The sequence below is a fragment of the Mobula hypostoma genome, chromosome 6, assembly GCF_963921235.1.
Source record: "Mobula hypostoma chromosome 6, sMobHyp1.1, whole genome shotgun sequence".
Lineage (NCBI taxonomy): Eukaryota > Metazoa > Chordata > Chondrichthyes > Myliobatiformes > Myliobatidae > Mobula > Mobula hypostoma.
In genome coordinates, this window is record NC_086102.1 from 131,419,220 (window position 1) to 131,446,677 (window position 27,458).

Consider the following 27,458-nt stretch of genomic DNA (forward strand, 5'->3'; position numbering starts at 1 on the left):
CTTAGTCAATAAAGGTAAGTATATTGCAGCAAGATTTTAGGTCATCTTACCTACCTATTGTACTGTCTTCAGTGGCCAGTCATCAGCCATTCCAACATCCTTCAGTTCCCCAACCTTTCTCAGCGCTCATCAGTTTTTCTCTGCCTTATTTGCACTCTCCAAGTATATCACCTCATTTCTCTGAGCCCACCTGAACAGCCAATTGATCCCTTCCTTCAAATGAGAATTTTCTCCCTTAATGCCTCACTTTACTGTCAGTTTGATGTCAATGGCAAACTTCTTATGTAAGATCCCCTACACTTATCTCTAAGTCATTAATAAACACCACAAAAATCAAAAAATGTAATCCAGAGCAACACAGACAAAATGCTGGAGGAACTCAGCAAGTCAGGCAGCAGGTATGGAGGGGAATAAACAGTTGACATTTTGGGCCAAGATCCTTCATCAGAATTTAATACTATGCTTTGTGGAATCCCACTCCACACATCCCTCCAGAGACAAAAATTGATCTTTAAATTTCTATCATTTTGAATACTACTGGGGCAGATGACCTAACAGGGAAAAGCCGGAGTGGCCAGGTGCCAGGGTCAGAAGTGTCTCAGATCGAGTCCAGAGCTTCTTAAGAAGCAGGGTGAGCAGCCAAAGGTTGCGGGCTACATTGGTACCAGTGGCATCGGCAGGAAGGCCCTGCAAAGTGAGTTCGGGAAGTTAGATACCATGTTAAAGAGGCAGGACCTCCAGGATGGTGATCTCAGGATTGCTATCTATGCCACATGGTAGTGAGGTAAGAAATAGGAATATAGTGTAACTTAACACATGCTCAAGACAATCATACACTCAGTTCTAATCAATGAGCTCCAAAACTTGGACCTCTGTACCCGTCTCTGCAACTGGATCTTTAACTTCCTCATTGAGAGACCACAGTCAGTGAGGATTGGAAATAACATCTCCTCCACAATGAAAATCAACATTGGCGCACCTCAAGAATACATTCTTAGCTCATTGCTCTACTCCCTCTACACCCATGATCATGTAGCTAAGCACAGCTCAAATGGCACCTATAAAATTGCCGATGACACAACTTTTATTGGCAGAATCTCAGATAGTGACAAGGAGGCATACAGGAGTGAGACAGCTCAGTTGTCCGAATGGTGTTGCAACAACAACCTTGCACTTGACATCAGTAAGACCAAGGAATTAATTGTGGACTCCAGGGAGGGGTTAGTAGAGAGAACGCATACCAGTCCTCATCGAGGGATCAGCAGGGAAAGGGTAAGCAGTTTCAAGATCCTGGGTGTCAACATTTCTGAATATTTATCCTGAGCCAAACATATTGATGCAATTACATAGAAAGCACGACAGCAGCTATGTTTAATTAGGGGTTGAGGAGACTTGGTATGTCACTCAAGACTCTTGCAGATTTCCACAGATGTACCACGGAAAGCATTCTAACTGGCTGCAACCACCATCTGGTATGGAGGGGCCAATGCACAGAATCAGAAAAAAAAAGCTGCAGAGAGCTGTAAACTCAGCCAGCTCCAACACGGGCATGGGTCTCCCCAGCTTCAAGGACATCTTCAAAAGCCGCTGTCTCAAAATGATGGCCTCCATTATTACAGATTGTCATCACCCAGGACACGCTCACTTCTCATTGCTACCATCAAGGGAGAAATATGAGAGCCTTAAAACACTCACTGAACATTTCAGCAACAGCTTCTTTCCCTCCACCATCAGATTTCTGAAATGGACAGTGAACCCATGCTCACTCTTTCACTTTTTTTAGACTCTTTTTGCACCATTAATTTATATTTTTTATACATATTTCTATTCCTCATTGCAATTTATGGTTTTTATAAATATATATTGCAGTGTATTGTTGCCACAGAACCCAAGTTTCATGACATATGCTGGTGATATTACATCTAACTCTGATGTGGCGAAAGAGAAGGTGCAGCAGTGAGGGCCTCAGACACGTTGATCAAACAGGATCGTTTTCATCTGGACTGGAGGGGATTCAATATCCTTCGTGGAATATATTCTACTCAAAGTGGAACCAGGAGTTCCCAACCTGGTGATCCAAAATGAATTAAACTACAAATGAAAAGAAGGGTAAAGGTTCCCTCTCTCCTGGAAGGACCTCCATGTGTGTATATAGACAATATTCATGATCCTTGAGAGGAGAAACAACATGATTAGGAATAAAGTTACAGAAGCAAACTGAAAAGAACTAGATTCCTTTAAAGGGAAGTAAAGATGAAAGTCCTCTAGGAATGAATGCTGGAACAGATCCAAGATGATTGATGGACCATTGTTGTTAAGAAAATGACATTAAGAAATCTTAACTTGCTTCCGATTGTTGTCCACAAAAATACCACAGAACTTAAAACTGATAATGTAATTAAGTGCATCACTCGAAAAGCTTCATAAGGGGAAACAACAAAATCACGGGATGGATTGCACTTCATTTGTCATTTCAAAGTTTTACCTATTTATTTATTTATTGAAACACGGCGTAGAATGCGCTCTCACAAACAAGGAAATGTGCAGATGCTGGAAATCTAAGCAACACACACAAAATGCTAGAGGGACTCAGCAGGCCAGGCAGCATCAATGGAAAAGAGTAAACAGTCGATGTTTTGGGCTGAGACCCTTCATCAGGACTGGAAAAAAAAGATGAGGTCAGAGTAAGGTGGGGAGAGGGGAGGAAGAAATTCAAGGTAGTAGGTGATAAGTGAAACCGGGAGGGGATGAAGCAAAGAGCAGGAAAGTCCATTGCTGAGATAAAGGGCTGGAGAAGGGAGAATCTGATAGGAGAGGACAGAAGGCCACGGAGAAAGGAAAGGGAGTAGAGCACCAGAGGGAGGTGATATGGTGAGAGGAGGAAAAGGGAATGAGGAATGGTGAAGGAGAGAGGGATTTCCGGAAGTTGGAGAAATCGATGTTCATGTCATCAGGTTGGAGGCTACCCATTTAAAAATCAAGGTGCTGCTCCTCCAACTTGAGTGTGGCCTCATTGCGGCAGTAGAGGAGGCCATGAACTGACATGTTAGAATAGGAATGGAAAGTGGAAATAAAATGGGTGGCCCAAAAGGGTTTCAGCCCGAAATGTCAACTGTACTTTTTTTCCATAGATGCTGCCTGGCCTGCTGAGTTCCTCCTGCATTTTGAGTGTGTTGCTCAGATTTCCAGCATCTGTAGATTTTCTCTTGTTTATGGTTAAAACGGGTGGCCACCGGGAGATCCCACTTTCTTCTTTGAAGGAGGACATCTCTTTAGTTCTGGAATGAAAAGCCCCATCCAGATTGCAGATGTGGCAGAGAAGGGAGAACTGAGAGAAGGGGATAACCCCCTTCTTCAAAGAAAGAGGCTTCCCTTCCTCCACCATCAACTCAGCCCTCAACCATACCTCTTCCATTTTGTGCATGTCTGCCCTCACCCCATCCTCCCGCCACTGCACCAAGGATAGGGTTTCTCTTGTCCTCACCTACCACCCTATCAGCCTCTGCATCCAGCACATAATTCCCCATAACTTCTGTCATCTCCGTTGGGATCCCACTACCAGGCACATCTTTCCTTCCCCCCTCCCCCCACCTTCTGCTTTACACAGGGTTCATTCCCTAAGCAACTCCCTTGTCCATTCACTGATCCCACTGATCTCCCTCCTGGCACTTATCCTTACAAGTGGAACAAGTGCTACACCTGCCCCTACACTTCCTCCCTCACTACCATTCAGGGCCACAAACAGTGCTCCCAGGTGAGGCTACACTTCACCTGAGTCTGTTGGGATCATCTACTGTACCCGGTGTTCCCAGTGTGGCCTCCTGTATATCGATGAGACCCAGTATAGATTGGGAGTCCGCTTTGCTAAGCCCAGCAGAAAAAGCAGGAACTCCCAGTGGCCACCCATTTTAATTTCACTTCCTAATCCCATATGCAAGCCCACAGTCTCCTCTACTGCTGTGATGAGGTCACGCTCAGGTTGGAGGAGCAACACCTTATATTCCATCTAGGTAGCCTCCAACCTGTTGGCATGAACATCCATTTCTCCAACTTCTGGTAATGTTCCCCCCCCCCACCCCCCACTTCACCATTCCCTGTTCCCATTTCCCTTTCTCATCCTCATCCTATCTCCTTACCTGTCCATCACCTCCCTCTGGTGCTCCCTCCCCCCTCTCCTTCTTCCATGGCCTTCTGTCCTTTCCCATCAGATTCCACCTTCTCCGGCCCTTTATCTCTTTCACCAATCAACTTCCCAGCTTTTTACCTCATCCCCTCCCCCCCCCACCGATTTCGCCAATCACCTACTACCTTGTATTTCTTCCTTCCCTCCCCCCATCTTCTTACTCTGACTTCTCATCTTCATCCAGTCCTGACAAAGGGTCTCGGCCCAAAATGTCCACTGTTTACTCTTTTCCATAGAGGCTGCCTGGCCTAAGTTCCTGCAGCACTTTGTGGAACAGGCTCTCCTGGCTCCTCGAGCCACGCCACCCAGCAATCCCCCAATTTAATCCTTGCCTAATCATAGGACAATTTGCAATGACCAAAATTAACCTTGTTCTCATCATTAATCCTGCCATTTGTACACGAAAACTCATAGATCTTTCAAATGTTACATCTTTGTATTACCTTCTTCCAGATATAGAGAAACTGTCAACTCCAACCATATTGTTGGCTTTTCCTCCTGGGTCTCCCTCCTCATTTTGTGATTATGGACACCACCAGCTGGAGATGTAGTACTTTGTTCCATCCAACTGTTGCAGCTTAGTAGGCACACAGCCTCGCTCAACTTCAACATCTTTGCCTGGTGTGGCTCCCAGCATACTATTTCGTATTCCTTGTTAGAGTGATTTTTGGGTTTCGGTCATTTACATTTAGCAAATGGCTTTGGCTACCAGTCTTCTGTTCCTTGATAATGTATTGTGAGTGGAACAATGCTTTTCCTAAAAGCTGTGGATCCCAGTCCAGACACTGATGGCGCCGGTGGGATGGATGGAATCAGAAGGTGTGAAGTTTGTATGTAGCTTCAAAAGAAAGCTTTGTCTATACTTTGTAAAAATGGATTGCCCTTTATGTTTAGCAAATAAATATTGAGCCCACCAGCAGACCTTTCCACCGAAAGCATCTCCGCATGATGCCTGTTGTAATTTGTTTTGTTGAATAAAGAAGCTGCTTTGTATCTACCAGTAACTCTCTCCGGTGATTTTATTCACACAACAACATTCCTTACAGACCTCCAGTTTGACATCTTGGTTTGAGATCCCAGATTGAAGGTCAGTGGCACTGACTTGCAGCTCCAGGATCCCAGGTACAACCCTGACCTCCAGAACATGATGTCTGAAATTTGGACATTTGTTTCCTCTGTGAGCTCCCGCTTCCTCTTGCACCTCAAAGACATGCTGGCTGACAGATTAATTGGATGTTATAAATTACCCCCAACCTCAGGTGGGTGGTAGGACATTCAGGGTCAATTGGTGGTTGTGTGAGAAAATAAGTTGCAGAAAAATAAGAGAAGGAATGTTCTAGAAACCAGCACAGACTCAATGAGTCAAAATGCTTATTTCATACGGAAATACGATATATAGAAGACTATGGCATGACAGATTTCTGTTGCTGGCCAACTGCATCTCATAGGTCACCAAATCTGAGTTGGCACATCGGTTCTGACTCCGTGCTATTTGCATTGATGGTAGGATGTAACATGGAGACCATTGTGAAGTAGGACTTTGTATTCATAAGGATTGCACTGTGGTCACTCATATTACTGCTACCTTTGATAGTTAGATGCACATGCCACAGATAAATTGGTGAGGATGAGTCAGTGGATTTGGTTAGTGGATTAATTTCATGTGGTTCTTTCGTCTCGATCTGCCACAGAACAAGTTTCATAACTTTATACACATCTTTCAAGTAAAACCTCAGCCACCTCCACTTTAGGGAAGACAAACCCAGCCTATCCATTCTCTGAAGAACATCGAGGACTGATTCATCAACTGAGGGCAGATGGCAATCAGGGGTTTACTTGACCAAGTTTGCCCTGTTGCCGTAATCCTTTACAAGGCTTGGAGTCTAAGGGCTGACAAGACTATTTGACTCCCACCTGCGCATACTGTAACTGTACCACCACTGCAGACAGGATTGAACATACCCAGGGATTGAGATGGAGGAGTCTGACACACTTCTTTAAGCAAGGATTCTATGCCTATGATCATGTCCAGCTGCTAGCTTGGCTAAGCTGCAGAGGCACACTCTCCATTTAGGCATTAAGTCCCAGATGCTCTCAGAATTTGCAAAGTTGATCAGATTAAAAGTGGCTTTACCTTCTCCAAATTCTGTGCCTAGGTGGAAACCAGTACTTGAACTATTATCCTCAATGTGTTATAACTCTGGAATTATATATATTAGCTTGTTAGGTCATTTCAGAGAGCAGGAAAACACCATGTTATCACAGCTAATCACAATCCTCCATAGCAAATGTTATTTTACACCAAAGTCAAAATACTACAAAACAGAAACAGACTCTCTGCCCCATCCAGTTCATGCCAACATGCCTAGTGCCATCTACCTGCACCTGGACCATATCCCTCCCAACCCCTTACATTCATCTACCTATCCAAACTTCCTTTAAATTATACAATTCAACCCACATCTACCACCTCTGTTGGCAGCTCATTCCACACTTGCATCACCCTCTAAGTGAATAAGGTTCCCCTCAGACTTCCCTTAAATGTCACCGTTCACCCTTAACCTATGACCTCAAGTTCTAGTCTCATCCAACCTGAGGGGAAAAAAAACTATGGGGTGGGGGAAGAAGAGATATACATAAAGATATATTTAATTTTTTTTGTCAAATGGCAATATCTTGCTTGCTCTCATACACACTGGCAATGAGTTACCTGGACGGTGGTCTGGTATAGATTAAATACCCATGGCTTCTGAGCCAGGGTCACGTGCAAAAGTTCAAACTTAATGGCTCCTGCAAGGGCATGTTAAATGCACAAATATTGTGTACACACAAAGGTGGGTTTGTTTGTGTCCTTGATATGTTTAACAATTAAGTCAGCCGTGAACTCTAGACCCCTCCCTTAAGGATTGGCTCAGGAGAAGTTTCATCTTTATTATGGAGTGGAATGCTGCAGGGCCCTTTTCACTCTCCTGTTCACAATTTTTCATTTCTGATCCATAAATGTATGCTAACTTAATACTGGGTGGGATATTTCAAAGGTTCAAAGGGTCATTTAATAGCAAAGCATGTATCCCTGTACATCTCTGAAATTTGTCTACTCTAGATTGCCACAAACAGTTGTTCAGAAAGAAACATTAAACCCACCCCTCCCTGTACAAAAAAGAACGGCACCCTGTTCATCAACCCCACCCGCCTCACACACAATGGAAAAAACTGAATAGGAACATCAACCGCCCCCCCCAAAAAAATACCTCCCTACACAAAAAACTAACAGAACATCAACCCCCAAACACTCTCCCCTTCCACAACAAAAAGGAACAGCAAGGGGCAGTAAAAAAAAAGAACATAAAAACCAAGTCTGAAAAAAAGTCCATAGTCCATAAATGCAATAGACCAATCTATAAATGCACAACCTATGATATCACTGACATTCATCAAAAGAGGGATTTCATCGAAATTCTGATTATCTCAAGTATTGCACAACAGTAAGAGAAGTAAAGTCAGATGGCAGTGGGGAGCTGCAAGCTTTCTCCAGGCATAGCATCAAAATAAAGTTTATTTTTAAGAGATTTTATTCTTGCCTGATGATATAGATTTATATCTTTTAAGCTTTCCAAGTAAACAAACACATCTGACAAAACAATGGAATTGATGAAGCACAGCACAGCAACAAAAGGAAAGAAGGTGGATGGGTCAGTGAGCAGCAGGGATGCCTGGAAAGGTAGATACAATGCTGCATTCCACAGATAGTTCCCAGATAGAGGAAGGGCTGACTAGCTAACAATAATTAAAACTTCCTCTCTTGCCCACCGACAGAGAGAAAAATACACAGTATGTCAAAACCGTGCTTTAAAGGTGCATGTTGGAAATAAAATACTGAACTGAAACAAAACATGCATCTACTCTTTAAGTAACTATCTGACTGCACTGGTAGTTTTGTTTTCCATTTTGAGCTACAAAATAAAAATCAATAATGTGCAATCAAATTCCTCAGATTCAGTACATCTGAAACACTGACTAATAACATTGACTGAATTTTATGTGGGGAGTGTTCAACCCTGTGTGACAAAGATAAGGTTCCACACATTGAAATCTTTCTTTCCTTCTTTAATTTAAACAGCTTATGGTTAGTAGAATTCAATGTGAAGAGTACTGTTGAAATTTAAACTAGCAAGCCCCTCACTAATGAGGGAAAGAGGGCATCAGTTTGAAGAATAGTTAAATAACTGCAAAGATCTCAATATATTCAATGAATTCAACTGTGCATAAATGTTCATTAAAGAAAAAGCTTAAACATTTATGTTAATAAAGCACGTGGATTAGGTACAGTGGTAGCTTATATATGTTTACATGGAACATTTATAGTGTAAAATGTGTATTTTGCAAGTACATCTTTTTAAGCAAATATATGTTACTAACACAAAAATAAATCAATTCAGCAAACTCTCCATTCCGGTTATTTTATTAAGAGTACTGAAGTAATCAACACATTCCTCACTCAAAACCACTTCTACAATCAGCCAGAATAGTTACCAATGTGAAATTATTGGCTAAGCAAAATAAATATTCCAATCCCAATATTAAACTCCATCAATAAACATATGGAAATTTTTACAATTCAAGGAACTGGCTTATAATCGTGAACTGCTATGTTGTTGCAAATTTGGTAATCTAGTCAAGAAATCTACAATTTTGGTCTAAAGCAATGTTTGCATTAGGAAGATGGAAATATTCTAGGCTGTTTAGTCATCTGGTTTCTTCATTACAACGGGAACCTCCTGCCATTTGCGATGATAAAGTAGAAGGCAGGTTTCAGTGCTGAATTGGTGATGGATCTGAGGCCAAATAAAAACAGAAAAACAATCCTGTAAATTCTGGCTTAACTTTGTTTCTGCAGTAGATGAGTGAGAGGTTGAACTGATAAGGGAGCAATACGGCAGAAGTTACCAGGTGGCTTCAAGGTATCCATCTATAAGAGCAAGGAGAAGTTGGCTGGAGGACTGTTACTCTCTGGGCTGAAGGGGTAGAAGAAAAAATTAGGCCATTTTGTGAAATGAGGGAGTTGGAATGTAGGAGTAATGATTATGAAGTTTTGGGGGCAGGTTATAATCCGGATTAAAAATTAAATGTTGCATTGACTTTCCAATTCTTTAAATAAAATTAGAAACCCTCAAGTTCTTCACTTAGTACATTATTTCTAACATTCGTTATTTTGCAGTGCAGCATATTACTATATGCATAATACTACAGCTTCATTACATAGAAACATAGAAACATAGAAAATAGGTGCAGGAGTAGGCCATTCGGCCCTTCGAGCCTGCACCGCCATTTATTATGATCATGGCTGATCATCCAACTCAGAACCCAGCCTTCCCTCCATACCCCCTGACCCCTGTAGCCACAAGGGCCATATCTAACTTCCTTTTAAACATAGCTAATGAACTGGCCTCAACAGTTTGCTGTGGCAGAGAATTCCACAGATTCACCACTCTCTGTGTGAAGAAGTTTTTCCTAACCTCGGTCCTAAAAGGCTTCCCCTCTATCCTCAAACTGTGACCCCTCGTTCTAGACCTCCCCAACATCGGGAACAATCTTCCTGCATCTAGCCTGTCCAATCCCTTTAGGATCTTATACGTTTCAATCAGATCCCCCCTCAATCTTCTAAATTCCAACGAGTACAAGCCCAGTTCATCCAGTCTTTCTTCATATGAAAGACCTGCCATCCCAGGAATCAATCTGGTGAACCTTCTTTGTACTCCCTCTATGGCAAAGATGTCTTTCCTCAGATTAGGGGACCAAAACTGCACACAATACTCCAGGTGTGGTCTCACCAAGGCCTTGTACAACTGCAGTAGTACCTCCCTGCTCCTGTACTCGAATCCTCTCGCTATAATTTACATAACAATACTCAATGTAAATTTAAATCACATTTGATGTATTTAGATAATCCAGAGGTTAAATTTCCATCTATGTTTCCATGTAAATATTATCCTATTCTGACAACAATATTTGCAATCCAAACACAACATGGCCACTTGTTTTTGGAACTGTACGTAACCTTAAAAGCAGCTATCAAGTTTTGGACCACACAACATCTGTAGAGAGAAATGGACAGTCAAAATATCAGGTATGGACTGCTGAAGGGTCTCAACCTAAAACAGTCAGCTATCCCGTTCCCTCCACAGATGCTTTATAAAGCTCTAGTTAGGCCGAACCTGGAATACTGCATTCCATTCTGGTTGCCCCATTATAAGAAAGGAATTTAAGCTTTGGAGAGGTGCAGAAGAAGTTTACCAGGATGCTACCTAGTTTCAAGGGCATGTGTTGTAAGGAGAGATTGGATAAACTTGGGTTATTTTCCCTGGAACAGAAAACATTGATAAGATTAGGAGAGGCATAGATGGAGTAGAGAGCCCATATTGATTTTCCCCAGAGATTAAATACTGTACCAGATAATACCAGAGGGAACGCAATTCAAGTGAGAGAGGGTATGTATGTCTTTTGCAGAGAATGGCAGGTGCCTGGAATGCACTGCTTGGGGTGCTGGTGGAGGCAAATACAATCGGGGCATTCAAAAAGCACACGAATGGAAGAAAATGGAAGCATGTGGAGATTCTGTAGGCAGAAGGGATTAGTTTAGTTGGCCAATTGATTAGCTCAGCACAACATTATGGGCCAAAGGACCTGTTCTATGTTGTCACTATGTCTGATGGCTCTGGGCCTGTGTTCACTGCAATTCAGAAGAATGAGGGGTGAACTCACTGAAATGTATCAAATGGTGAAAGGCCTTGATAGAGTGGACACCAAGAGGATGGTTCCTATGGTGGGAGAGTCTAAAACTAGAGGACACAGCCTCAGAATAGAGGGGCTTCCTTTTAGAACAGAAATGAGGAGGAATTTGTTTCGCCAGAGAGCGGTGAACCTGTGGAATTCATTGCCACAGGTAGCTGTGCAGGCCAAATCTGTAGGTATATTTAAGGCAGAGGTTTATAGTTCCTTGAATGGTCAGGGCATGAGGAGATTCAGAGAGAAGGCAGGAGATTGGGGCTGAGAGGAAAATGGGATCAGCTATGATGAAACAGTGGCGAAGATTCTGCTCCTATATGTTATGGTCTTAATGCTAAACAGCCCCTCAAGATGCTTTCAAAAAGCTGCTATATGGTAAAAACACCAAACTTTCTTGCTAAAATACCTGAGACAGCATCCACATACAGATTGTACTTGTCCTCCCATCTTCCCGAAACCCCTGTATCAGCCACTCCACATATCCTGCTCTCTGGATACTTAGCGTCAGCAATGAGAACTTATCACACTTGAATTCCATCCGATCCTTATCCACTGTGCACACACAAGTAGTTTCCACAACCTGGATCACTTTTACTGCCTTCCTCAGAAGCAAAACATCCCTAAACACAGCAGAAACTGACCACACAAGTCATTAACCGGTCTGTAGGGTTCAGTCCCACAAAGGATTGTGCTGTGAATGACATAATTAAGCATTTTAATATCAATACATGTTTCACACAGCTTTTGCTTTTAATTATGAAAAAAATAAAATTTAAAAAATTGAAGCATTTATTCCAAAGATTAGTTTACAAGCCCTCCCTACATTACAAATGTCTGAGTTCAGGATATCCCATGCGTGTGTCCAAGCATCAAGGAGACTTGAAGGATGGATGGAAATGGATCATCTGTTAAGGGGATTTGGGGCATTTCCACATGCCTCCTCTTCTTCCCCTCGTCACTACCCAATCACTGAGCTGCAAGAGTTGGGTTGAGCAGAACTCAAGAGTGCTAAGTAGACTTGCTCAGTCTTTGAGTCAATGAGGCTGACTGGCAGCCATTCATCACACACCTGCTCGCTCCCCCATCACAGCTCTTTCTGCAATCCCCTCGCATATACTGTTCTTGTTCACTTCTAACTGACAAACAATTCTCAGAATGGAGCCCTGCAGTAACATGGGGAACATCTGTAGCGAGAATACCATCAAATATTCTGCAAATTCTAGGTATTATTGTGTTCATAGAGCACAAATATATATATATGGGGGGGGGGAGAGGACACAAGTGCTGGCGTTTTAGGCAAATGTCTTACACCTATTTTAGACCAGCACAAATCAGAAATGTGGCAAGAATTATTACTTGTTTAATTAATCTTATCCACCACATTCACTTCAAATTCCCACAGGCTGATTAGAGTTCTTTCCATTGTTTGGCAAAAATCTATCAGATTACTCATTATTTTCAATGATATATCTGAAATTTCAGCACTTGAGGCTTAAATTTATGTTTGCTCTTTCAAAATAAATTTGAACTGTAAAATCAAAGTGTTTTTTTTTCAAATATTAACCCCTATTGAGGTAATAAAGGAGCACTGATGGGTTATTTATTTCCCACATTGATGATATTCATTAAAAAATAGTGCAATTCTGAAACTTTGTTTTTATGTTCTTTTTGTTTGCATCAAGGGAGGAAACAAGTGCAAGAGAACTTAACATTTCAGAGCACAATTAAATGCAAAGGGAATTTCCCTCTAATCACTGCCAGCAAAGGGTATTTATTTGATAGCTCTTGTGAGTCTTAATCAAGCTGTCATTCAAGATACATTATCTGACTTCAACACTGTACATAGGTAATTCCACAACCTACTGACACACTTTCAAGAACTCCATTACTCATATTCTCAAACACGAGAAAATCTGCAGATGCTGGAATTTCAAGCAACACACATAAAAGTTGCTGGTGAACACAGCAGGCCAGGCAGCATCTCTAGGAAGAGGTACAGTCGACATTTCAGGCCGAGACCTGACGGAGGCCCAAAACATCGACTGTACCTCTTCCCAGAGATGCTGCCTGGCCTACTGCGTTCACCAGCAACTTTTATGTGTGTTATTGATATTCTCAGTATGTTTTGTATTTGCACAATTTGTCTTATTTTATACATTGGTTATTGGTTGGTCTTCGGGGGTAGCTTTTCTTTGATTCTATTCTATTTCTACGGTGAATGTCTGCAAGAAGATGAATCTCAGGGTAGTATATGGTGACATATACCTACTTTGACAATAAATTTACTTTGAATACATATTCAAGTCTAAGACTGCAAAACAATATTGAAGTTTCAGCTTAATACATTTCAGATGAGGTATTAAACTAAAAAAAATCTACCTGATCCCAAATTTTTCAGGTGGATGCAAAAGATCCCAAGACAGTTTGAAGGATCACAGAGAGTTCTTCAATCCCTGACAGATATTACTCTCTTAACCAGGTCTACCTAAACCAAATCAAAAATGGGGACCCATCTCATTCTCTGCCACAGAAAACAATGCAGACCAAGTTACTCAATGTGGAGGAAGCAGATGGATTTCCAAGCACAACAAGTATCAAGAGTTACATGGTGAAAGCAGGGCATAGTATTGAGATAGAACAGCCATGATCAACAGAGCAGTCTTGAAGGGCCTAAAGAACTAATCCTGCTCCAAAATCCTCTGTCTTTATGTTTCAATTTAATAATGTTGTTATTATGTTGTGCATATACAACAGTGAGGCAACATAGTAGTGCCCTGAGCATTTTAAGCCACTCTATTAATTTGAGTTCATTCCCACCCACCCCCAATCTCAGAAAACCCAGGAGAACAGATTACTACTTCCTATGAGCTACTCTTTGACTTCACTGAGATGTCGATTTGATGCTGAATACAGCACAGGCCTGTGACATTGTCCAAGTTCACCAGGAACTTGTGTAAAATACAAAAGTAAACCTGTTTTCTGAGTCCTGATGAAGGGTCTTGGCCCTAAATGTCGACTGCTTATTCCTCTCCATATTTGCTGCCTGACCTGCTGAGCTCCTCCAGCATTTTTGTGCGTGTTACTCTCCATTTCGTGCATCTTCAGAATCTAATGCACAAAAGCAAACCTAATCAGGTCTCACTTCTTGGAGAGAGCAGAGACGAAGACTTGGATAGTTTGAAGCCTTTCAGCCCAGGACTGAGTAATTAAAGGAAAGATCATGGTTCACATTGTGTATCCAACATCCAAAGGCTCTACGTATTAGAATGCTTTTGTATTAACAAAATCAAACATAACAGGAAATTTAGGGATTTACTAAAACAATTTCACACTGGAGTACTGGGCATACAACACTTCATGTATTTAAACTTGGAAAGTAGCAAAGGCCAATTCCGGGCTTGTCAAGGGAATTGAATTATTAATTCACCAGGAAAAAAGTTACAGATTTCAAAATACAGCAATCAATACATATTGTGCATATTAAATGAAATTTTCAATATTCCCCCATGCAGTTTTCTTCATGTGAGGAGTGAATAGCAAGAAGGGACAATGCAATGGAAACTGGCAACAGTTGATAGTGAGATTTAAACCATTTCTTTTTGTTCTCTCATCTAACAACTTGTTGAAACCAGTGCCATCCTTCAAGGAATCTTGTGTAATAAATGTGTGTTCATGCTTGAATTCACATTCAAAATTCCCAGGGACAAGACTGAAATCAAACTACATTTACAATTTTTGCCACTTTGCCAAGACATAGATAATTTCCTATACAAAACAAACCACCATTTTCTTCTTTTTGCTCTCAGATTTTCATTGCAATCCAAGTCACTAAAGGTCCACTACCTTTTACCTCTGCGACCAATATCAGAAAAACATTAAATCTCTTACCAGAGCTCTTCATTTGTCTGCCAACAAAGTAGTATCACTACTGTACTGGGATTTAACATTAAGGAATTATTAACTACATGTCAACAATGATTTTTGTTGCCATGAATTCGTTCATGGAATCTGGACATCACTAGCAAAAATGACATTTGTCATCTATCCTTGTATTGAATAGGCAGTCTGCCATTCACAGTAATGCTGAGACTCGAGCCCCATATTACCCAAGCTGAATGAGGATAACTGACTTTTTTCCCCGTAAGGTATTAGTGAAACAGGTGGAATTTTTGTAAGAATCCAGTACAGGTCCTTTCAATGTTACTGCTATTGAGGGTAGTCTCTTCTTCCTAAATTCCAGGTGATTTTAAATTTGAGCTGGTGTCTTTGGATCAATGGCCCAGAAAACTATTTGCTTGTCCAATAAGTATGATGCTGCATACCCTTAACTAAGTGTATGCTTTAAATATTAAAAGATGGGACTTAATGTTTTCTTATTTGAATAATTTAATATACATTTTCAATAATCATGGGTTCCAGATATCACAAAATGACATTTCCCACTTTTCATAACAAGGGATCTGCCTTTGTTACTGCTGCTGAAAAGATGATAGCAGGTTGGGATTTGATTTTTTGCCAAGCCAGTATCCTGTGCAGAGTTCTGGTCACTCAGCTATTGCAAGGGGACATTTGCAGAAGAGGAAGTGCAACAAAGGTTTGTTAAAGAGAATGAGCAGGTTGAGTAGCTGTCTTCCTGATTAATTCATTGAAAATGTAGGAAGGTCTCCCAGTGATTGACAGTTTAGATGCAAGGATGATAGTGTTCTGGCTGGAATATTTAAAGCCTGGAACAATCTCACATTAAGCTTTCAATATTCACACTGTTTGGAAACTGAACCCTCCGACAGGACCAGAACATTGTCGTAGGGTTTAGAGGTTTGCATGCCTCAATGACCCAGAGAGCTATGTTGGTTAGGGTCAAGGTCTTGTTCTTTGGCTCTTGGTAGGGTCACCTATACCAAACAGCAATGAAGAATCCTTCTATATCTGTGTGAGATGTTATAGACAGACAGAGATAGAGGACCTTCATTGCTGCCCTAAACAGGCAGTAAAAAATGGAAACTAAACAGACCCTGACCCCAATTCCATTTTACCTTAATCTTATGTGATAAAGATCTCAAAGTAGCAGAAAAAGCAATACCATTACCTACCTGATTTAAAGTCTTGCTGCCAATCAAATCCCATTTCTGATAGAAGTCTTTGAAATGTCTCTACTTAATTCTTAATGGATCCTAAACTCTATGAGATAATAATCACTTATTGGAGGAATCAGTAATTATCTAGAATGATGTTCATCAACCATCAATGTCACATTATGAATACTTTCCTTAAAATGCACATTTAATATCTTGCTGTCAAAACTCCTTCACATTTGGCAAAGTCAGTTATAAACATACACCAAATTAAAACACTACAGAGAATAGTGTGCAGAATTGCCAAGTGAGGTGGAGGGGATATTAAAAAAACTTTGGGTAAGAAAAATGTTTTTAGTTTCCAAAAGTCTGATACCTTTGGAACAACATCAAACAATGAAATTTAGTAAATCCATTAAAATATTTTTGCTTCTGTTACAGAATAGAACTTATGCTAAATGTTATTTGGTAATGAAATGGACAAGAAATGTATGGAATTTTCATTCTTCAATTTTGCTCAGACGAATAAAAACTGAGCTAATATACCAAATTATCAGTCATGTTGCAGAACGCCAGACTACTATTCTTAAAAAAAAACGAAATAATTTTCTTTTACCAGTCACAAATGCTGTATTTTATAATTCTTTACTTTCTGTAATTACAAGCTCTCAGGCTACTGGAATACACAGAAAGTACCTGCCATCTTAATGCTACATTATTGTTCTTACTTTTGCTAAAAAGAAATTGAACGAAATCCATTAGGGACTCAAATTGTCAGAATTAATAACCATCATACTTTTGTAGAAACACTTCAGCGTCATTTTAACAACAATTATTGATATACTCGCTGGTAGAGCAGCTCACATTTCCCGCAACGCTTCACCTACACCTCCCCCACCACCACCTCCTCCTCCTCCACCACCACCACCTCCCAGCAGTTTAAGCTAACCTTCTGGTGCTCCTATCAATTTTTAAAGAGATAAAACCACGCAAGTATCCCGAACAAATTAACAGAAGATCACGCCAAAGAGTAAAGCACATCAATTCCATACCGTTTTGAGAAGTATTTTCATCAATGCTCTCGCTGCTGGACTGCTCAAGAGTTGAGCCGCTTTTCTTGTGGCTACTGGGATATCCCCTGGATTTGGAAACAAAATCTCTGTGCGATTTTCCATATGGACTTGTAACAGGTGTTGAAGTGCCGTCGCGCTTGGAGAAAATGCCGCTGAAAAACCTGAAGAGTTTGTGTTCTTGGGAACTGGATCTCACGCCACCTGTTATAAAACCGTCCTTTCCCATTTCCCGGTTTTCAGAGAGCTTATGAATATCACTGTTGTCTAAAGTCCTGTTCTTCCTTTTACTCCTCTCCCACCGCTCTTGTTCAGAGAGTGGGTCCGTTTTGTTGAGAACTTCTCCGACGTCCAAGGTGTTCCGTTTCTCACTCGTTGAAGACTCGCCACAATACGGCTTTTGGATTTTGAATTCACCCGCAGCTTCCACGCCAGAGAGGCAGCTGGAGCTGCCATGATGTTTCTCTTTTGATAACGCTTTAAACCTCACCAACTCTCCATTCCAATGCCTGAAACTGAAGCTGAAGCTTCTTCTGAGTAAACTCGGGTGCCTTTTGTCCGTTGCTAACGATAACGGCGGAGTTTGCTTAATAGCATCGACACTAGAAGATTCAGAAGCCAAGGATGAATCTCCTGCAGGGGCTACTGATAATAAACCAGGCTCTCCTCGTGAAATGGGTTGCTTGGAAAAATCAGGCTCCGAAGATATTGCCACTAACTCCTTATCCTTCAAGATGCTTTTCAATGAATCATTTAAATTCCTTTTCGTGGTTACCTCGCTTTTCCTCAAAGCAGATCTACCGCCTGATTTCCTGGGGAAAGGCGCCTCTGCATCGGGGGGCTCCGAAGATGGCGAGACCTCCTTCCCACGAATGGTTTTGGTCGGATCTCCTTGTTCACTTGCTTCGGGGCAAGTTCCACCACCCTGAACGTCCTTTGCCTGGCTAGGGCTCTTTCGCCCAGGAACCTGATCTCTGGATTCAGTCCCTGTTCCCAATCGCTCGGTCCAATTTTTTTTGTTCTTCAACTCAACATCCACGGCAGCCAGCATGCTGCTGGGTCTGACTGAAGCTCCATCTCTGCGCCTCAAGGTGACCAGGTCTTTGGTCGGCGTGCCCTTGAGTTTGCACGCCTGATCGCGGGACCTCCTGGCCACCTTTAGTCTGCCCAGTTCCAGGTGCCCGGTGCTGAAGGTCCGAAAGCTCCGGAGGCTTCCCTGCGCCTCAAATTCATCCTCCGCTTCGCTGCCCTCGGCCGGGCACAGGCTCCCGGGCCTCTGAGTCCCACCGGCTTCCGAAGCCCCCTGGTGTCGGGGGGAAGCAGGAGCTCGACTCCCGCTCTCGGCCGGGGTGGCCTCCCGTTTGACGAGAGTGAGCGAGATGCGATAGACCGTCTTCCTCTGAGGAGTGCCCCTCTTCATCATCTCGGGGTACGGTTCGCTATCGAGAAGGTACATGACTCCTCTCCACCTCCTGCCTATTCGAGCAGAGGACCGGGCAAGCAGCCGGAGCGGATACAGACCCACCTCACACAGGGAGCAGCGTGCACACGGGCTCAGGTGTGCGGAGAACCCGTGCGGCCGAACTGAATGCCATTAATTCCCCTCCTCCTCCGGCATGTAAACGTGCAATGGTAGATCGCTCGCCTGCGACCTGCAGCGCTGGACAATCAAAGAATATTTCCGGGCTCCCACCGAGCCAAGCATCTTCCCAAATGAGCCGAGCAGCGACTTGCAATCCGCCAGCCGGCGTGTACGAGCACCGACTCTCGGGGGCGGGGGAAGAGGCAGACAGAAAGAGAGAGAGAGATCCAAACACCGGTCTGGATCTCCACCTAACCGCGGGAATGGACTTCGACAAAACGCGAGCTTTTCAAACAACAGGGCACCTTAAATCACGTCAACAGCGTAAAGCTCTGCGGTTAAAGCATTTTTCTAAAACGTAAAGTGAAATTTAGGAAACCATGAAGATTTGCTGAAACATTTCTGAATTTCACTGCTTTTTCGGGTTTATCCGGAGCAGTACACTGCAAACTAGTGCAAAAACATCACAAGCTCAAATCCTATTATTTGCAATAATATAGAAAATGTCAATAAACATCTATTTGCATGATTCCAACAAAAATAAAAGTTATGGTTTCCCCACATTGACTGAAATGCTCAGTCAAGCAGACTATCAAATAAGAGCCCTAATCAAGTATGATGCATCGTGAAAATAATTCCAAAAGCCTTACCAAACTGACAAATGACTTCTCATTTCAGTAGCTCCAAAGAAATAAAAAATAAAACCCTAGCTCTGTATGGTTTGTGGTATAACACAAGCTGAAATCAATCACAGTGGCCTTGGTTTCCATCCCTGTTATCTCTCAAGACAGCCGATTTCACACAGAATCATGGAAGCACTACAATTAACAACAATCTGTATTTACATGGTAGTTTAAAGCAGTATAATAGCTCAACTGGCTCTGTGGGCGCTTTAACATACGGAATTTGATCCTTGCATAAGGGAGGCATAAGAAGAGATGCTCAAAAATAGAGCAAGGGAATTCTCAAGTTTGAAAGCAGAACAGTAAAGCTCCAAGGAACATCCCCTCCAGCATGGTAAATGGTTTATTATCGTCACTTCTGAATGCCATCCAAATAGATAATTTCATTACAAAAGTGCATCGAGTTATTGCAAGGGAAATCAGTAACAGAAAGAAGAATAATTTTGCTTATTTATTTATTTTGAGGTACACTGGCCCTTCCAGCCCAAGTGCCTCCAATTAAATAGGGCAGAATTGAAGGAGTATAAAAATCCAAGTGGGCTGCACAGGTGGTTACAAAGATACGAGGGAGCAAAACAACATAGGGATTTGAGACCAGGGATAAACATTTTAAAAATTGAGATGTTGCTGGTTTGAGGTGCAATGTACAACAGTGATTCAGAAATAATGTATGGAGGATTTAGAAAGAGTGAGCATCAGATTAACTCATATTTAAAGGGTGAAAAAAATTGGGCAAGGAGAAAAAGCCAGAAGAAAAAGCTGGATAAATGAGGAAAGATGCAAACAGAAGTCAAGGAAAAGTGGGTGTGAAGCAATAGAGGGGGAAGATGAGGTGGGGTGGAAAATTAGGAAATCAGGAGATGGGGATAGGAAGGCAGAAAGGGGAGAATGGCATAAAATGAGGAACGAGTGGAAATGGGAGAAGAGAGGGTGAAGAATCAGGAGAAATCACTGGACGGAGGAAAATTATGAAGAGTCTGAAAATGGAATGGGGGTAGAAAATAGGGAGCTGTGGAGAAAAATATAGAGGGATAGATGAAAAATGAAGAATAGAAAAAAATGATGAAGCAGTGGGAAAAAGAGGGAGAAATTAAAAACAGCAGGGTGAGTAGAAAATCTTGGAAAGAGGAAGAAGGCAAGAAAACAGGTGAGGTGTGCAAATGAGTAAGGCAGAAAAGACGTGAACAGAAATGGATAAGTAGGTTAAGGAGTTAAAACATGTTGGAGGCAAAAAATAATGGTGGGGAAAAGGTTGGGGGAAAAACTGGGTGGTTGTCAGTCAGGAGAGAACAGGACTAGTTAAATCAATGAATCAAATGGTCATAGCAACATTTCAATGGAAAATTCTTTAGCCTTGGTCCTGTGTAGTACATCATATGTCAGACTAACTCATATTTGGAACTACTATCGAATAGCTGTTAAAAATCTTGTACAAAGTAATAAATAAGTTTTACATGCAAAACATTTTGTGAAATGTTTCTTGTCTCTATCATAATTCAATCCACAATGCTATGTAAAATATGCTCCAAACATGTCTCTCTCCATATGTTTACACTGGGCAGAGGTTGATAGGTTCTTAGTCAGGGTGTCAGAGGTTACGGGAAGAAGGCAGCGGAATGGGGTTGAGTAATGATGAAATGTTGGAGCAGATTCGATGGACCAGATAGACTAATCCTGCTTCTATATCCCATGGCCTTATGGATATCCACTACGTTCATTACCTTAACATCAAGAACTAGAACTTCATTAGTTCATTATTTATGCCACTGTTCATTCAGAATAAATGCAATTTAAAACTATACTTATTCTGCAAACCAAGTTATTCTAAAATCATTTATGCTTGTAGACAAATAGTCTGAACCAACAAACTAAAAAGGTTGAAATCAACACACAATTTAATATATTTTGTTGATACAATCTCATTATCTTAGAAACAACTTTAAGTAAAAAATAACCATTACACTGATGCTGCTGGGACGCACTGGGACACACGATCAGCGATGTAACCTGGGGTCATGGGGTGTTTCTATAGACACTCGCACCCAGGCGACCCAGCCAGGGTTGGTCAGGCTCCAGCTTACGTCCCAGCAGCATCGGTCATACTTCGTGATCCACAGCCATCTGGAGGCTCCCTCAGCAGCCTCTGTGGCAGCACTGATGGCTCTTCTCTTTGCAGCCCCCATGATGCCAAAGAGAGAGTGGAAAATTGGAAAACAAATGTTATTGGAATTCCCTTCAAATACAAATTACTCAATAATAACTTAGTATAGTCATATAAGTTTAATAACTAACTTTATAGCAAAATAAAACATACATTAAAATAAATAAAAACATACATTTTTCAAAAAGCTGTCTGGAACATGAGAATTATTTATAGACTGGAACTCATTCTATTTATGAAGCTACATTCTCCTCTGGGAATTTCAGCAAGTAGGAAGCCAAACATCATCTTAATTAAAGCCATTTAACGTCACATAAAGATACTTCCCAAATCACATATTGTGCTGTAGTGTATTGGGTCAGTGAACAAAAATAAAAGTGGGTTAGTTCACCCCAAGTTACAAAAAGTTCTATTCTTGATGGTGCTATCACTAGAGTTAGCACACCCCCATTTTAAGGGCAGTAGAAAAAATACAAATCATCTTGGATCTCATTACTAAAGGAAACACATGTAACGAGCAAAGATTCCAGGTCCACGCTGAAGAGGCATACATCAACCATAGCAAAAGTAGAGGCAGCTACCGTCCATGAAGTTGTAGCTACTTTTTAATTTAAAAAATACTATTTTTGACAATGGTGGTCTCTGGATATGCTGTATCACATGAGCTTGGGGTACAGTCCAGAGCAAAATCTTTCGCAAACAAAAAAATATATACTACAGCACAGGACAAAGCAGTCTCAGAATATCCTACATTAAGCTGGATAGTTAAATTCCACAAAATCAAATCATTGTACTAATACTGTGTGACTATCAGAATTTCCCAACCACGTTCCCATTCATCCAAGTCCTCGTTCATGTTTTCAGCCCCATCACCCCAAATATGATGCTTTTTTTCGGAACTACTCCTTCCCACTTGCACATTTTCCAGCACTGCAATGACATTGCTACACTGCTGTTCTCTCATTATTCACCACAGCAGACAATAAAATCAATTTCTTGTCATTTCCCATTCAAGCCTCTCCTTCAAACCATATCCTTTAATCACCTTCCTTTCAACTTCTGAATTCTTTATCACCAATTTCCCACTGACCAGAAACTCAATCTGACTAGTCACAAAAATACAAGAGATTCTGCAGATGCTGGAAATCCAGAGAGAGAGAGAGAAAGAGACACACACACAATGCTGGAGGAATTCAGCAGGTCAGGCAGCACCTATGAAGAGGAATAAGCAGTCAAAATTTCGTGCCGAAGCCCTTGTGGTGAAAAGATCAGATACATTGTAGTAAATGGCTCACCTCCTGACGCGGCGTGACAGAGAGCACTCGGTAAATGCACTCTTCACACACACAAACATTGCCTTGGCGTTGTGCTGAGTGTACACACTTCAACGTCTTCCCTTGCATATCCTCATAATGGGTCCTAAGGCGAGTTGATGCACTCAGTTTGTCTTTATGGTGCCATTCCTGCCATACATTTCTTTAGTAATGGGGACATGTAAATGTGCGCATGTTGTTTACACAGTGTATTTAAGGTAGATACTTCTGCTTATCTTGTAATATGATTCTAACTACATTGTGGGGTGTCTCATATTCTAATTCATGTTTAGTCTTAAGTTAAGTTTTGATGGTAATCAAAGATGGTATATCTTCGTGCCAAGAAAAAAAAGCTCTTTGGCCTCAGTGAGGGGGGAGATCGGGGCTGCCGGGAGTTCACACTGGAAAAAAATGGTATGGAGCTATTATTGTGTTTTATGCTAGATATTGGCAATATTCTTTTCACTATTTTCACTAATTTTTTGAGCTTTATTTTTGACACACATAATAAACACTCTTGCACTGAAGTGCTAAGCTAGTCCTTGGGCCGGAACTCATGATCTACACAGCCCCATTGCCTCCTGAATAAACCACAGATCAGGAGCATGGAGGCACACTCTCCACTGGCTTTGATGAATTCAGCTCCAGCCCTCAAGAAGCTCAGCACCATCTAGTTAGTACTTGACTGGCATCATGTCAACACTCGTTCTCCCACACCAGCACAGAGTATCTGCAGTTTGTACCGCTACAAAATGTTACTTACCCTGGCTACTTCAATAGCTCCTCACGAACCTCTGTCACCAACACGGACATGGGTAAAGGCAGATGAAAACATCGCCACCTGCAGGGTTCCTTCCAAAGTGTTCACCATCCAGATTTAGAGATACAGCCCTGGTCCTTCATCAGTGCTGGGTCTAAATGCTCGAACTCCCTACCAAATGCATTGCGGGACTATTTTCACAAAATGAGTCCCAGCAGTCCAGAAAGAAAGTGCGCACTACCAGAATAGCACAGTAGCTAGAAGTGCTGTTCCACAGGTCCGGAGACCAGGCTCCAAATCTAACCTGGTGCTGTTTGTGTATAGTTCATATGTTTTCCTTGTGACCAGCTGGGTTTACTCCAGTTCCTCCTGTTTCCACACGTATGCCAAAGCAATGCAGCTTAACTGGTTGAAGACAATGACTTCCAGTGTAGGTGAATGGTGAGGGGAGTGGCAAGTTAGAGGAAATGGAGATGCAACAGAGGGGGAAAAAATGGGACTGGAGAGGATGGGTGTCTGATGGTTAGCACAGCGAAAAAGGTAATTTCCGTGCTGGATAACTCTCAAAATGATTCCTGACGAAGGGTCTCAGCCTCAAACTCTGACTCTTTATTCCTCTCCACAAATGCTGTTTGATCTGCTGAGTTCCTCCAGCAATTTGTGTGTGTTACTCTGGAATTCCAGCATCTGCAGAATCACTTGTGGTTATTATCTGTACTGAATTACCCTACAACAACCTACTCTGCTGTAAGTAGAGATGGCCAATAAATGCTGGTCTTGAGGGTAACATGCAGATCTTGAAAATGAATCAATAGAATGAACTACATGGACACATTTGGACTACTTAGAATGAAACTATATGCTACCCATCTCAGTGACATAGAATGAAGCCCAGCTCACTGCAACATTGACCTGCCTATTGAAGTTTCTACATGATTCCCTGCATCAGTCCAATGAGTAGAATTCTGTCACGTTTAGGCCCAGAGCTTGTGTCAATAACTGGAGGATTCAAACACAGCTTTCTCACACTATTCCTCATAGCAACGTTAATGCTGTTTACAACGGCTGAGTCTTCCTGCAAGTGGTTTCAGAGTCTTTCACTTATTCATTTTTGAAAATGTGATCACTGGCAATATCTCACAATTGGTTTAAAATTGTATGCAAATGTACCACCAAAAAAATCTAATACTGGAGTAGCCCAGCCTTCTTGGAGTCCGCTCGAAGAATGTGGATGGTTCCCTCACTTAGCATATTAGTTTTGAGAGGGATAAGAATTTGAAAACCAAGGGCTTTGCTCTGGTCAGCAGAAGCTTTTCCAGCATCCAGAGACAGTAGTATTCTTGTTTGCCACAGGCAAGCTCTCTTGTGTTGAGCATTGAAGAAAGGCAATGGCTATACAGTGAATGCTGCAATGACAACTGTTTATATAGTCACCAAATCTTCTTAAGCAATTGAATACAAATCAGACAGATTCTAATATCTTGTGGCTGACAAACAGATCATCAAAAACTATAAATTGAGTAGCCAAGGTCATAGCAGTTACTTGGAAATCGGATTCGTATTTAAGTGTGGATCGTTGGAATAATGAAATTTTTAGCTGTATTCCACTTGAAAAAATTACTTATAATTTAAGAGATAAATAAGATATATTTCCGAATATTTGGCGCCCTTATTTACAAAAGATAGGTTGGCATATCTAGGTGCTCCGATGATAAAGATGTTGGTCCTTTGGGGAAAGGAACAAATAAATATATTAAATTTATTTTGAATCCCATGGAGCATGTGGAGACCTTCCAATATCCAGGCAGTCTTTCTTTCTTCCTTTTTTCTTTCTTTCTTTTAGGTAGGGGTATATATCGGGGGGGGGGAAGGATTAAGGGGAGGGGGGAGGGTAGATATTATTATTCCATGTAATCAAGTTTGAAAACTCAAAAAAAATGATATTAAAAAATATTGTTATTGTATCTGTATATATAAATAAAATTCCACACTTCTGCCTAGAAAAAAAAACTAGAAATTGCATTTCCCTAATTGACGTCAGGGTTGCACGGTAGGACATTGGTTAGCGCATTGCTTCACCGCACCAGCAATCATCATCAGGGTTCAATTCCTACCGTCGCCTGTAAGGAGATTTTGTTTTCTTCCCATATACATGTGGGTTTCCTCTGAGTTCTACATTTTGTCCCCACATTCCAAAGAGATGCAGATTAGGGTACGTAAATTGTACGCACGCTATGTTTGCGCCAGAAGCACAGTGATACTTCCAGGCTGCCCCTGAACACAATCCTTGTGTTGGTCACTGACACAAACTGTGTTTCACTGAACATTTTGATATTTCAATGTACATGTGACAAATAAAGCTAATCTCTTTAAACAATCTTGAAAAAATTATAAGCACAAGAGATTCTGCAGATGCTGGAAATCCACAGCAATACACACATAGAGTATGCTAGAGGAACTCAGACAGCAGCTACAGGAAGGAATAAACATTAAGCCGAGACCACTCATCAGGACTGGAGAGAACGGGGGCAGATCTACAATAAGAAGGTGGTGGGAAGGGAAGGGGTGCAAGCTAGAAGGTGATAGGTGAAACCAGGTAGTTGGGGAAAGGGTGATGAAGTAAGAAGCTGAGAGGTGAGAGGTGGAAAAGGTAAAGGGCTGGAGAAGAAGGAATTTCATAGGAGAGGAGAGTGGACCATTGGTGAAGGGGGAGGAGGAGGGCACCAGGGGGAGGGGAAAAGTTACTGGAAGTTAGGGAAATCAATATTAATGCCATCAGGTTAGGGGCTACCAAACAGAATATGAGGTGTTGTTCCTCCAACCTGAGAGTCGCTACATTGAGTCTCTTCCATAGCTGTGACAACCCTGTACAGTAAGTGTTGCTGTTCACTACAATTCTTATGGATTTGTTTTGCAGTATAATCCAGATACTTTTGGAGTGACACAGACAATGGTGTCACTCTGGGAAAAATTCCTTTGCTATAACAGGAGGACAATAAGGCAGATCCTTGAGAAGTGACAGAGAATAGGAAGACCTCTCCATAATTACAGTAACCCACCCTTTCAGATAATAATTATCACATCTCTAAGATCCTCTGGCATGTTGTCCTCTTCCCAGATGAAGGTATAGAGGTCATAAATTTGCAACCGAAGTATTTCAGCGCCATAATCTCGAGCTTCAGTGGGATTAAGTGTGCTGCTGAGGCCCTGATGTGTTTTCATCTTTGGGCAACCCTTTCCACATTTTGATGAACCAAGTATCGCTGAGTTGTAGGATGCAGCCAAGGACATTAGCTTCAAAGACTGGGTTTTGCTTGAGATGTTTGGAGTACTCTTTCAAGACAACCTCTCTCTCTGTAAGAAGCCAACTTTGCTTCTTGGCTCTCAGGTAGTCTAGGTTCTTGGATTTTTGTGTTCTTGATATCCATTTGTTGCCCATCCCAACTGTTCAGGAGATGGTGATCAACTAATTTCTTGAATCCATATTAGCCCACCACAGATGCTACCTAGATGTTAGTACTTTTATTTAAGTGTGTTTTTAAAAACAAACCATCACAAGATCCGTATTTTCAACAAAATGAACTAGTTATTTTTCCAATGCAGTAAAAGTGGAAATTAGGGCAATGCAGTTGGACCACACATATCCATGGTTATAATGCAGCTTGTCCAGTATTTCACAGCAATATTGAAAGGTGTAAGTACTATTGCAGGATGATTATTTGCATAATAGGCATGCACGACTACAGTGTTGTTTGTCACAATTTGGAAAATGTTAAGAGATACCTTTTAATTGATTCTGCCTATAATGAATTTTAATGAAATTCTCACAAAGCAGCCGAGAATTACCA

At 41.5% G+C, this 27,458-nt stretch overlaps 1 protein-coding gene across 4 annotated transcripts in view; it reads right to left on the bottom strand.

Annotated features, from left to right (window-relative positions):
- agap1 (ArfGAP with GTPase domain, ankyrin repeat and PH domain 1) overlaps positions 1-27,458 on the bottom strand; it is a 683,413-nt gene that overhangs the window by 461,819 nt on the left and 194,136 nt on the right. For 2 of the 4 annotated variants that reach the window (XM_063051719.1, XM_063051718.1), the window contains exon 1: positions 17,094-20,743. The exons of the other annotated variants lie outside the window; for them this stretch is intronic. In XM_063051719.1, the coding sequence (XP_062907789.1) occupies positions 17,094-18,567 (1,474 nt within the window). In that variant the 5' untranslated portion in view covers positions 18,568-20,743. Of the gene's footprint in view, positions 1-17,093; positions 20,744-27,458 lie in introns of those variants that run through there. 4 annotated transcript variants of the gene reach the window in all.